The sequence below is a fragment of the Notolepis coatsorum genome (assembly GCF_963971535.1).
Source record: "Notolepis coatsorum genome assembly, chromosome: 20".
Lineage (NCBI taxonomy): Eukaryota > Metazoa > Chordata > Actinopteri > Aulopiformes > Paralepididae > Notolepis > Notolepis coatsorum.
Window position 1 is genome coordinate 18,929,756 of NC_140184.1, and position 14,074 is coordinate 18,943,829.

General features: G+C 42.3%; 1 protein-coding gene across 1 annotated transcript in view; it reads right to left on the bottom strand.

The window, feature by feature from the left end:
- LOC311246819 (aminopeptidase Ey-like) overlaps window positions 1-12,251 on the bottom strand; it is a gene marked incomplete at its 5' end in the record, with an annotated part of 36,059 nt that extends 23,808 nt beyond the window's left edge. Inside the window, 4 exons of the mRNA XM_084337065.1 lie at window positions 2,701-2,827; window positions 8,584-8,723; window positions 9,890-10,032; window positions 11,698-12,251. Coding sequence (XP_084193191.1) covers window positions 2,701-2,827; window positions 8,584-8,723; window positions 9,890-10,032; window positions 11,698-12,251 — 964 coding nt within the window. The remainder of the gene's footprint in view (window positions 1-2,700; window positions 2,828-8,583; window positions 8,724-9,889; window positions 10,033-11,697) is intronic.
- Window positions 12,252-14,074: the final 1,823 nt, after the last annotated feature.

The window sequence follows — 14,074 nt, forward strand, 5'->3', positions numbered from 1 at the left end:
GTTCTTATTTATTTATTTATCCACTGTCATTTCAGTGTTGGTGTATATAGGCTATATAGTGTATTTCAATATAAGTTTAATTGATTTAATTAATGATATATTCGAAGGAATGCAGGTTTATAGCTATATCAACCCCCTCCAATGTACAGTAAATTACCAAGTATGGTTTTGTCAATATTCCAATGTAAAGTTTTGCTTGTACAGTGTCCCCCACCCACCCCTCCTACCCAACCTCCTCCAACAGTTTCTACATCAAATGTATATACTCTCTTTTCTGGACTCTTTTTGTATCACAAATAGTACTGTATTTGCAAATCTGGTATGTCATAAATGTATAGATGTAGCAGTACTGTCTATCTGTATGTCGTGTGTGTCATTATGTTATGATGAATTGAAAATGGGGGACCCTGATGTAAACAAGACGAAAGTCTTTCTCTGGTCTGCATCCCCTTAACAATTGTATGTAATTGAGCTGTACTGTGTTACGTTCTGGTTACTGACTACGGTCGGGAACCACCCACCATCTCTGTCATCTGTCACCTGATTACTGTCACTTGTTTTCCCTATAATTTAGTGCTGTCACTTAGGGGTTGGCTTCTGATTGGCTGTTACGGGGGTGTGTGTGGAATGTTGGTATTTGGTGTCTATTTAACATTCCTTCCTTCTGCTTGTCATTCGTCAGGTCTTCACTATAGGCGTTCGGAGATAACGCGGCCGATTCCAGTTCTGGACCACCACTAAGCTCCATTATCTTATTCTCTCTTAACTTGGCCCCTCGGCATAGTATCCTAGTATTACTCTTTGTGTTCTTTACTATTAAAGTCGAACCTGTTCAAGAGTATACCATCTCCGTCTCTGTGATTGCCTACAACAATTGGAACTCACCTACCTCCATCCTGACAGTACTGTACTGTACCCATTCTGCAATCTGTTAAAGTTTTCAATCAATCAATCAATCAATCAAACAAAGGTCTGTCCCATTGTATACCAATCAATGGGATACATTGCATGTTGACCTGCATTCTTTCAAATGTATATAATTAATCATTAAAACAGATGTGTAACAAATAAGAAATACAAATTCCACAGAAGGCATCAAATAATTATTATTTTCAATCATTTCACAATAATTGCATAATTGTGTTTGAATATCTGAGTAATTAAAGTAATTATACATTTGTCCAAAATAGCTGGTTCAGATATGGTTAAGCAGCTGCCCTGTGATCAGATGAATCCATATTATTTATTTTTCCGACATCAAATGCGTAATTTCTTATCGTACAAATATTGTCATATTTATTTTAATTATGATTAAGTAATTAATTCCAGGGAGGCCTGTAGTGTTAACATGAAGGAATCACTATGAGAACACAGTCTGTCAAGTTAATACAATTTTCAATTAGTCAATCAATCATAAGAGTGCTCCTCAGCACTCTTAAATGTGAGTTGTCTCTGTGAAAAGTGCTATATAAATAAACTTTACTTACTTACTTACTTACTTACTTACTTACTTACTTACTTACTTACTTACTTACTTACTTACTTACTTACTTACTTACTTACTTACTTACTTACTTACTTACTTACTTACTTACTTACTTACTTACTTACTTACTTACTTACTTACTTACTTACTTACTTACTTACTTACTTACTTACTTACTTACTTACTTACTTACTTACTTACTTACTTACTTACTTACTTACTTACTTACTTACTTACTTACTTACTTACTTACTTACTTACTCAGCCACGCTCAAATCTGATCTCAGGAAAATTTGGGGACTCGCGCTACCAGCCCTAATATGTCTTAAATGGGCAGAAATCTGCCTAAGAGGAAATTTGTTGTCGTAAATTCGTTCGGGAATGAGACCCATTGTCAATATTCATGTCTTGCCCGAAAAGGTCTCAAATGGCCCTAAGACAAAGCCCTTTTTGTCGTAAGTCCGTTGGAGAATGAGACCCAATGACATTAGTGTGTCAGAGCAAATGGTCACCTCTCATTCCTGCCACCCCTTACTCAGTCCAAACATTGTACAGTATGTAGAAAAACAATGAAATTCAAGGCGCTTTTCATATATAAAAAAGCTTTAATATATTGCTTAGTTCATGTTTGAACAATAAAAAACTGCCAACATCGGCCTAGCTGTCGGCCTTCTTCAGGGTATACAAACAAATTAACTCTGAGCCATATTATAAAGGAGGCAGTGCTAATAACTCAATCAAGCTCAGGTGTGAGACTGTGAGCATTTAGTCAGCCTAAGGTTTAGCTGTCATAATAGCAAATGCCTGCTGAAGTCCTCCAACATCTAGACAGACAGGCTACCTCCTGCAATATAGGCTACATATCACTTAAATTGGAAGCTACACATTTTAAACCAGAATAGCATCCGACATAACAAAACACCAAAAAGACAGGTAGATAGATACTTCCATATTTACAAAAAATAAACCATATCAATAGTATAATTTATCCCTGGATAAGACATAGCTTTGAGTCTGTATATCCAGCGACTCTCTAGTTGATTCAGTGCTCTCTCTCTATCCCCTCTTCGAGGATTGAGGGGAGCATGGTAAATTCCTAGAGCTGAAGGATTACACCTTCACTGAAGACAGTCATTCTGGATTATTGGCGAGTGTTCCTAAATTTACCTTGGACGTACCCTGGCTTTCACAAGTAGTCAACAAGGGGGTCTTACCTGATTTGATCATGGGGTAACTGGAGTTGTAGTATCTCTCAAAGAAGGCCAATATGGGGCCTGTTTTCTCCAGGGCATATTTTCCATCCCCGTTTTCAATGAATCCTCTGCGAGCCCAAATTCTAATCTGGACACAAAGCAGTGTTAGTCAGATGACTGATATATAGAGTCACTATAACCCTCAGAGACCCCCTCGCGGTGCCGGTGCCTGGGACTGACATTACTGTCTTTCAGAGGCTGTAGTGGGCTCAGTTTTAAAGCTAGAATGCTCCAAGGTTAGGCAAAGTTTTGCGAGGGAAAAACTAGCATGGCCATTTTCAAAGGGGTCCCTTGACCTGCTCACCTCAAGATATCTGAATGAAAATGGGTTCTATGGGTACCCACCAGTCTCCCATGCTAATACCATACCATGTAGTCTTTTACATGCAGTACAAATGTGTTATTTCTGCCAATATAAATGGTGTATTTGACCATTGTCTTGAAATTGCGAACATTGGATATGACTGGAAAGCTGAGACTCTCATGGTTCCTATGAACCCAATTGTATTGGTTGAGCTTATAGGACTAGATATTACAATCCCTTAGATCAGTGTTTCTCAACTGGTGGGTCGCGACCCAAAAGTGGGTCGCGGGGCCATTTTGAGTGGGTCGCGGATGTGCGTGTAAAAAAAAAAAAAAAAAACAATTAAAATGTTTTTTTTTTCTTTTCTTTTTTTTGCACTACCTATCTTTGTGAAAGTGGCTTCTCAACTCTGGTCCAGCTGAAGACAAAGCAGAGGAACAGATTGGACCATCACCCCAGACTCTTGTCAGCAGCAAACAACATCCCCAGTTATCCCAATTAGTTCCCTGGGATGTTAAGCTAGGAAGTCTGCTAAGAAGGATATATTATTTATTATTATTATTATTATTATTATTATTATTATTATTATTATTATTATTATTATTATTATTATTATTATTATTATTATTATTATTATTATTATTATTATTATTATTATTATTATTATTATTATTGTATTTCATTGTGTTTTAGCCCTAGCTGCACTTTTGTTGCAACCCCAGTTATCCCATTAGTTCCCCCAAACTTAGGTTTGTTATGTTAAGCTAAGAAATCTGCTAAGAAGCATATATTATTTATTATTATTTTATTTCATTGGGTTTTTAGCCCTAGTTGTAACTTTCTTGTGTTTATTTCATGTTTTTAACAGTGCATAAAAGATTGTGTATTACTGAAATTTTTTCTTTTGAAATAAATCATAGTGGTTCAAATATTTGGGTCGCGACTTAATGACTAAGGAAAATGTTGGGTCCCGAGGCTAGACCAGTTGAGAACCACTGCCTTAGGGGGCTTTCACACTCAGCCTTTTGTACCGAATCACCGTCCCGGAGCACGGGGGGCAGTGTTCTCACTCACCACTTTTGGGGTGCGAAACGGCGCTGAATCGTTTCACCCCCCGCTGAACGGGACCAGCTGGCAGAGGTGGTCTCGGGGTCGGTCCCGGGAGAACGGGGGGTGTGGCTTTGCGAGCTTGTACCTTTTCACGGGCGTGGCGCCTGGTGCTGACATAACGTCATAAATTTTGTTTGCCATTGCTATGTCTATAACATTGTTCGAATGCATTTATTTCTATTAGACCAGTGGTGCCCAACAAGTCGGCCGTGGTCGACCAGTAGATCGCTCAAAAGCGGACTCTACAACACCATCCATTCGTGATAAAATATAACTTCATATTTATTGGCAATTTGTTCATTTTATATCAACATCCAGAGTCCGCAGTCGTGTTAAGACATTCCCGTTTACATTTTCGGTCGACCAGTAGATCAATGACATTCAATATAATCGATGCGAGTTACTAGTATGTTGCAGTAACGTTAGCGTTAGCCGTTAGCTTAGCGTTATTGTTAACGCTGCAAAACGATCAAAAGCGGACTCTACAACAGAGTTCCATTCGTGAGAAAATGGGGGTGGGTTATATTGACAAGGCTTGACAACAGAGGTTCAAATATAACTTCATATTTATTAGTTATTTGTATCTTTATATCAACATCCATTCTCCAGTCTCCGTGTGAACACTTCCTGTGTTTACATTTCGAGCGTGACATCATCGACTACGGCAAGCTTACAAGCTCAAAACGCAAACCGTAAACAAAACCCAGAGCGCACCCAGAATGAAGTGTGTACACAAACTAGAGGGGGGAGAGGGGGGGGGGGAGAGTTCGGATCAGATCTCGGTACGGGAAGAACGGAACGAAATAGAAACGAATAGAGTGAGTGAGAAAGGGCCCTTAGATAATCAGCACTTTTTATTGAATGGGGTAGTGGTAAAAGCTTCACTGGGGTCTTCAGGTGGGGACCCTCCTTCATTGGTGTTTCGTTGACAGGCCCACGACACCTCCGAAGGGCTCAACGGCAACACCTGGCGTCCCAGGTGTGCCCCCCTCTGCTTTTACCCCTCGATGGTCATTTTGCAGCCCAGTTGGAGTCCTTTCTCTTAATCCATATGTAGCACCCTGAATATGTGGCTATTATTCAGAAGTGCTGACTTGCCTTTTATCTCCCCTTTGTGCACAAAGACATATTAACTAGTTTCCATTGATATTCCCTCGAACAATGACGCGGGCTTATCCTTCTTTCACCGGCTGGAATATGGATTATACACAGTAAACTGGATCATATTCTTCCTACCCAGTGCTTCCTGTGGGGCTAGTTGGCGGTACCAGCAGGGGGTGGCGGTGGCAGGCAGAGCGCACGAGAGACAGCAGGAAAAGCTAGTGAACAGGAACGGAAGTGAGGCGAGCCAGCCTCTTCGACAGTGGACTTGGACCTGGTCGGTCGTGTCTTGACAGAGCCCCCGTTGTGGACCACACGGGTGAACGTATTGAACTTGAGTATATGACGGGTTATCATAGAAGTATCCGTGATAGTGTGTGAGTAAGAGAAACCGAACCCAAGGACTAACGTCCATAGATAACGTGTTATAGTAGCAGTGTGTGCGGTATATTTAGCATGCTGCTAACGGCTATATTGACTCCAGTATACACCGGGCGCGAGTCGCTGAAGAGACCGGTGGTGTAGCCAGCCACGTTGCGTAACAGTATAACCGAATAGCAAGAGGGCTGTCTGGGACCCACAGAGTAGCTTCAGTTAAGGTAGGGCTAGAGTATTGTCGCGCGTCGACCCAGCGCCGGCCGTCAACAACCAGTCTTCGCCGGCGTCCGACGCCTGCTCTGCACCGGCTGTCTTCAGGCCAGCACGGGAGTTCGTCCCGACCAGCAGAGGTCGCCATCACCCAGCACACGCTCTCAGCCCGCTACTGCTCCCTCTGCTCCAGCCCCGCTGGCTGGCGCCCGTGACGAGAGCGTTTGACGCCATCTTGCTACCCGGACAGGGGTGGCGCGGCGAGGCCGCCATCTTGGTTGAGTACAATAGAGCTTCGATGCTCAGGATCTTATTGCACAGTACACAGTGTGATGCGGCCTACGGGTGAAGCTAACATGGCTAACTACAGTTCATAGGGGTACCCCATAAACATTACATGCCGGCATTAGTATAGGACTTTTGTTCTGGTAAAGTGGGCCCACTTTTTCATTTTCTTTGAGTGTGATAACGTGTTTGTTCTTTAATAATATTTTCCCATCTAATTAACCCTTTCCCTGTGGGGAGGTTACAGACCTGTGGTATCATAAGTAAAGCCTTAGAGAGGTATTATCCCTACCATATAATTAAAGCCTGAGAGAGGTATTATCCATGGTACTAACCCAGACGTGGGTGATGAGTCAAGCACATTGAAGTATATTATCCCTGGTACTAACCCAGAGGTGGGTGTATAATATAAGTGTCTATAAGGTATTGAGTTACAAACTGAGTAATAGTAGGACTTCATTCTATTTGACCATTCCTATTAAATCTTTGTAACTGAACAGTACAATTAATATAAAGAATTAGATGGGGTTCTGTGTGCGTGTCCCTTCCTGAGCCTATAAACAACTCTTTTGGTGTGGGTAACGTTAATACAATTAACCCCTTCCTACCCAACTCTCCCCTTTTCATTATAAGGTTTCTAGTGGTCATCAAGGGAGGGTACTGCTTGCGGGAGGAACGAATCTATTTATGCATATTAGTCACTAGGTGTGGGAGGGTTAACGGAGGTATTCAGGGGAGTGAGAGCGAGTTGGGGAGTACTGCTGACCGCCTCTGAGAGGCGAGGAAGACCAGAGTGCCAAACCAGGTTGGTAAATCCCGGGCCCCATTCACTCCCACTACCGGGCCCCAGTTTGACGCTCCAGGCCCAAAGACGAGGGTGCAGTCAGACAGAGCTCTACTGCGTCCAGCTACCTTGTGACTGCCAGCAACCGTTCCCACAAAGCAGGGATAATCCACCCTGCTACACATAGCCATCTGCTGCTTCGTTCGGCAGCCTCTGACAGTGTTTTGACAGCTTGTCGGAATGCCTGTCCTCGCACTCCCATCCCCTTAAGAAGCTTGGTTGTGGACATGGCAACAAATCCTCTAGATCCAACCTCAACCGGAAGCACCTGGGCACGCCAGCCGCGTTGTTCTGCCTCGGCTGCTATGTCGGAGTACTTCAGTCGTTTACGTTCATATGCTTCACCAACTGCAGCCTCCCATGGTACAGTTAGTTCCACAATGAATACAGACTTCTGGGAGGTTGACCACAAGACCAGGTCCGGCCTGAGGTTAGTTGTAATGATCTCAGGCGGAAAGATTAGTTTCTGGTCCAAGTCAACCTGCATTCTCCAGTCCCGGGCAGTGTCCAGGAGGGTTGCCTCCACTCTTGCAGATGGCTTTGCTGGAAGCTGTCCGGCTCTTACAAAAGAAGTGGTGTTTGAGTGTCTAGGCATTGGGGGAGGGAGGGCATTGTTGGTAGTTCTCCTTTCTTCCAGGGTGATTGCCAGTTGTCTTAGGACCTGGTTGTGTCTCCAGGTGTAGCGCCCTTGGGACAAACTGGTTTTGCAGCCGGTGAGGATGTGCCTCAGTGTTGCGGGGGTTTGGCAAAGCGCACAAGAAGGATCTTCTCCAAACCACTGGTTTAGGTTCTTGGGCGTGGGGAGAACATCATAGGTGGCTCTGATGATGAAGCTGATTTGGCTTCCTTCCATCTCCCAAAGATCCTTCCATGTGAGCTTACGATGCTCCAGGTTTTCCCAGCTAGTCCATTGGCCCTGTTTGGACTGTGAGACTGCCTTTGCGCATCTGTCTGCCTCCTCTTGTTGCCGAACCTGAGCCACCACCAGCTTTCTCCTCTGGGTTGATGTTGCCTTGTGCCATGTGGGTCGACTTGTCCCAAGTCCAAACCCACCTCTTCCATGCTGCACCTGTAACAATGTATTGTGACCTCTAGGATAATCACATGCCTCATGAAACTTTACAACCACAAACCACCTCCTAGGCATTCAGAGAATGTATGGCTTTTCTAGGTATATTGACAATACAGGGGAGTTCTGAGAAATGCGTGCGTGCGTCCTAATGTCGTATTTTGGATGGATTATTTGCACGTTTATCAATTTTGAAGTGGTCCAAAATGATTACAACATACTGTAACCACTTTTCAGACATAATTGAGTATAAGAATGGCCATCATATACTTACACTCTAAACTCTCACATTTCTTATAGGTGCCTAACCAAAACACAATGTTTATTACAGATTTGTGACTATGAAAACCTGTTCTGTCCCCCTACCTAAATACCCCCCCCCCCCCCTAATGTCCTAATGGTTGCCCAAATATTGGCAATAATGGGCACTTGACCAACTTTGGCTTGGCTTGTCGGTATAGACCCAGACAGTAAGTTAGTGCCGGAGAAAGTGTGGTAATGAAATACAATGCATGATGACAAGTAGGTGTTTAAAAGGATTACCATAACATCTGTCCCTGGTGGTGTGCCAATAAACCCAAAATCACAGACAACAGAAGCCAGCAGGTAGGTCGACATGACTTCTGTGGGTTCAAAGCTGGTCTGAATGACATCCTGGTCACCCTTAGTGATATTGACAGGCTCTACAGGTAGACAAAGAAAATAGAAATGAGGTTAGATTATGCAAGAATGGTTCTCGTTTACAGTGCATAGGCCTATGGTATGTGAACTCTCTTCTAATGTATTTACCATACAACTTATTTTTTAATCAAGGTCATATTCTGATCATTTTATAAGTTTGAATGAAGATAAATGATCATGTGAAGCACAATGGAAAGAGAATGATAGTTTTGCTTGTTCTGGGTCCTTTGCTTAGTGAATAACTCAATAGCCTACTTTCCTGGAATGGAGCCACAAGTGAAAAGGTCAGAGAAATACACTGTGAAGCCTTAATTGGACCTGCATCAGAGCCAAGGGTGACACAATTATGATCGTTCCTACCTTGTGAGAGACTGAAATGTGTTGGTAAGATTATGTTCTTACTAAACAAACAGCTCACTGAATTAGGAGCTGATAAATCATTTGGGAGTGCAGTTCACTTGTTTTTCAGTCATGGACAGGAAGACAATTACTGTACCAGATCATAGCATAAACCTGCACCCCATTACATCACATTTACATTTAGTAATTTAGCTAACGCTTTTATCAAAGCGACTTACAAGTTTTGTACGACAAGTCAGTAGGAAGGGTACAACTCTATCAGCTGAGTAACAATGTTCAGACTTGTGTTCAGACTTGAGTGCTACAGTGTTGAGTGTATATTAGTATATTAGGAAGAGTGCATGACAATAAGGTTATTATTATAAAAAAAAAATCATTTCAGATATTGATTGAAGAAGTGTGTCTTTAGTCGACGGCGAAAGATTTGTCGGGTTCAGCTGTCCTAACTGTGGTGGGACATTCCACCATTGTGGGTCAAGGACCGAGAATAGGCAGCTTCTCTTTGATGACCCTCCCGGAGCTCGGATAGGAGTAGGTCTAAGGTGGCCAGAGGATGCAGAGCGTAGGGGTCTTGAGGGTGTGTAGTTAGAAACCATTGACTGGAGGTAGGCGGGAGCCGTTCCCTTTGCCCCACGATATGCTAGGTTGAGGGCCTTGAAGCGGATTCGTGTGGCAATGGGGAGCCAATGCAGGTCCCTAAGAAGTGGCGTGACATGGGCCGACTTCGGTAGGTTTGAGATCAGGCAGGCGGCTGCGTTCTAAATGAACATGTTCAGAACATGTTCCCAGTTACATTGAAGAGACTTACTGTTGTTCATGCCATTGGCCAGAGCCACAGTTCCATGGGGGTGAATGAGAGTCATGTGGAAGATAGCTTTCATAGCAGGCTCATCAAAGCAGGGGAACACTTTCCTGGCATCCGTGGGCTCCATTTGAGTGGTGAACACAACTCTGAGAAAGCCAAACACAAACATTACATTTGATCCTAAAGGTGGCTTTGATTATGATAGCAATAGAGGATGTTGTATATTTCCATTGTATATATTTAGTTTCGATTGAGATAAAACAAAACATTTGGACAGTTTTGTTTTATATCTGTGTAGTATATTTTTTATTGGTTATTAATGGTTATTAGACATTATTATAGCATAATCAGAATGGCCAGTTTGAGAGCAGACAATAATGTGAATTTAGCCATCTGTCCCAATGGCTGGAACCAAAGCTCACTCAAAAATAACAGGTTCCCCAGAGAGAGAGCCCCCACCTGGAGGCCAAAACCAGTTGATTAGGGTGTGACTGAATGACCCTTTGTTACTAGACTGACAGAACCACACACACACACACACACACACACACACACACACACACACACACACACACACACACACACACACACACACACACACACACACACGCACACGCACACGCACACACACACACAAACACACTCTCTCATGTGACATTTTAGGGACCACGTTCTCATCTAGAACAGGACAAACTGTTTTTTAGAGCAATTTGATCAAACACACCCCATGACCAATTGATAGATGACTCACACACTTTCAGCCACCAGAAACACACCCATCCAGTTGGCCAGGAGTGCTAGCCAATTACAGAACAGCATTTAGATTCGGTTTGAGCAGATATAAACCACTCATCTTGACATTAGGACACACACTCGACAGGGAACCGAACTGTGTGTGTCAGGGAGACTTTGATAAACCTGTGTACTGCTTTGGAAAATTGCATTGCTGCTGTTTGCCAATAAAACAAACTTTCACCCCAGGACCATTGCTCCACAAACCACTTGTTTCCAGACCTTTTTGTCTCCTCCGAACGGACCCAGAATCAAGCGTGCCAAATTAAGTCACGTCATCTGCTTTATGAGGCTCAAACTGAAGCTGACAATGAAAGACACAATGCCAATAGCTGACAATGAAAGACACAATGCCAATAAATTGGATTAAAAGACTAGCCCTGGTATGCATACCCATCACACTTCATAACTATTATAGAACCCTGGTATACATACCCCTTACACTTCATTACAACTATTATAGAACCCTGGTATACACACTCATCACACTGCATTACAACTATTATAGAACTCTGGTATACATACCCCTCACACTTCATTACAACTATTATAGAACCCTGGTATAAAACCATCACAATTCATAACAACTATTATAGAACCCTGGTATAAAACCATCACAATTCATAACAACTATTATAGAACCCTGGTATAAAACCATCACAATTCATAACAACTATTATAGAACCCTGGTGTAAAACCATCACAATTCATAACAACTATTATAGAACCTTGGCATGAAAACCATCACACTTCATTACAACTATTATAGAACCCTGGTATGCATACCTCTCACAAAATAGACAATATGTGCAGTATATATTTATGTATGTGGTTATACAGAAAAGCACAATACTTTAAAAGAAAAAAGAAAACCTGAGAAAATAGGATTTAAGCTTATTTTAGTCTAATACATTCAACTTGCATTTTCTTTCATAAGGCTCCATTTGGTTCATTTTAATATAATTTAGTTGAGCTGAACTCAACACGACTTCTGTTTGTGTGACATACAGTGTGCTTACTTTTTTTCTCCATCCTCCATGTATTCACTCCTATAGAAACCTTGCATGTCTTCTGCCAGTTCTCCAATAAAATCAGTAAAGAGCTCATATGACTTGCCAACCTCCAGTGTACTACTGAGCTGGACAACCAGGTACTGAGTAGGAACCTCTAGCCATGTTTCCCTCAAGGTCGGTGCTGTAACACCATCCAGACCAGTCAGCTGAGCCCGGTGGCCCTCGATGACGGTCAGGTTCAGCTTGTTGGAGTGGATGAGGATGAGATCGGTCTCCTTCACGCAGGTGAAGACCACAGACGAGTGTCCGGTGAAGACATACAGGCCACCGGGGTTTGGCACCAGTCGAGGCCACAGGGTCACGTTGTAGGAGACCGGAGCGAGAGCGTCTGGCAGCCTGTAGAGCTCCCAGGGGTCTTTGGCCGGGATGGAGGTAGGTGCCACAGAACTCTTTGACTTCTCCAGAGAGCAAAGCAGAGACAAGATGATGATGGCGAGCACGGCCCCGACAGCCACTAGGACAGCAACTAGCCCCACTTTTCTGCTGATGTAAAAACCCATGTTTTAGAACACAATGTGGCGACGACAGAGAAGAAGGACAGAAGGCGGGTGGGCTCTCCTATTTATGCTGTGTGAAATCATAATGCATAAGTCATATCCTGGACTAAGAAAAAGCAGAAGTTGAGAAACGTTTGCATCATCAGGATGGCCGGATGGTTTTCTCCATGGCTATGACTGAACCATGTCAACCATAGTTAATCCTAACGGAGGAAAACAGATTTGTCTGTTGGCACTATTAGAACTAGATCCCAATGGGCAAGGATGTTTAAGGAAGCCCCTCTTTATAACCGACTAGTTTTAGTTTGTTAGTTGGGTGTAATGTGTGGGTACTATTCTCTCTCCCCTCCTTGTATTTACACTCCTGTCTGGAGGTCTTGGGTCCTGTCATCAATTTCCCCGCCCAATCAGGGATGAATGAGGTAGGGCTGCTTGGTTATTATGGCAAACATCATAATCACATTTATTTTGGTCAATATCTGAGATCACGATTATTTACTCAGTGACTTTGGAAAAACACCATGCATTTATTGAACTTTCTTTTTCACAGTGCATTCCTGTCTTTAAATAATATTCAACTGAAAAACAAAAACAGGACCTGGCTGAAAGGCTTGACCTGGCTTAAGCCTTTCACTACCACACTACAGAAGGTTAACCCTTTCACTGTAGTGTGGTAGTGAAAGGGTTAACCTTCTGTAGTGTGGTAGTGAAAGGGTTAACCGTCTGTAGTGTGGTAGTGAAAGGGTTAACTGTCTGTAGTGTGGTAGTGAAAGTGTTCTGTAGTGTGGTAGTGAAAGGGTTAACCCTTTGTAGTGTGGTAGTGAAAGGGTTAACCCTTTGTCGTGTGGCAGTGAAAGGGTTAAGAACACAACCTGGCTTAAAAACACCCCCTGGCTCACGGCCCTTGCTGAAAGGCAAACACGACCTGACTCAAAAGGCTTTACCTGGCTTAAGAACACGACCTTGCTGAAAGGCTTTACCTGGCTTAAGAACACGACCTTGCTGAAAGGCTTTACCTGGCTTAAAAACATGACATGGCTCCAAAACACGATCTGCCTAAAAATGATCTTGTTTTCATAATTGTTGGAAGCCAAAATTGTAATTGAAATTCATTAATTGGTCACCAGGTAGAGGTGGAGCAATATGGTGTGTGACTGAAGTACAGGAAGGCAGGTACTGTATGAGACACCCCAGGTGAATAGGCAAAAAAAAATATTTGAATAGATATCACTATGAAACTTTATATATATTTATATAACAACTTAGAAAAAATGTATTGCACGTTTTCCAAGATCTTATGTTTATATATGCAAAATAGGCATTACCTCATTAAATATGCACTAATTTGCATATGACGTTTGGATATAAATACCAACATTGGATGATGCCAGATTTCTTTTAATTGTTTCATTATGTTGACACATAACACAGTGAACTTTGTACAAGGGGGATTGTGGATATGTCTTTTTATCATCCCATAAATCAGGAAATGCTGTCTACAGTCATAAAAAAAATCTATTTTCGCCATGTTTTTTGGTCTAAATGTACTATAAATCAGGCTATGAATGCTAATATCAACAAACCCCTAAAAAGATGCAGGGTATATATAGGAAGAAATGTGGAAAGTATGGTGTGTGTAGGTGCTATGGAATGGTAGATTTATACCCAAGTGTGTAAGAAAAACACATAAAAACTCATTTTTGGGAAAACACCTTCAAAGTTCTGTATTGTAAAATGCCATACATATTTTTTTGAAACAGCTATTTACAAACACAATACCTAATCAAACCATTAGTAATAGACAACCTAAACACATGCCTGATAAC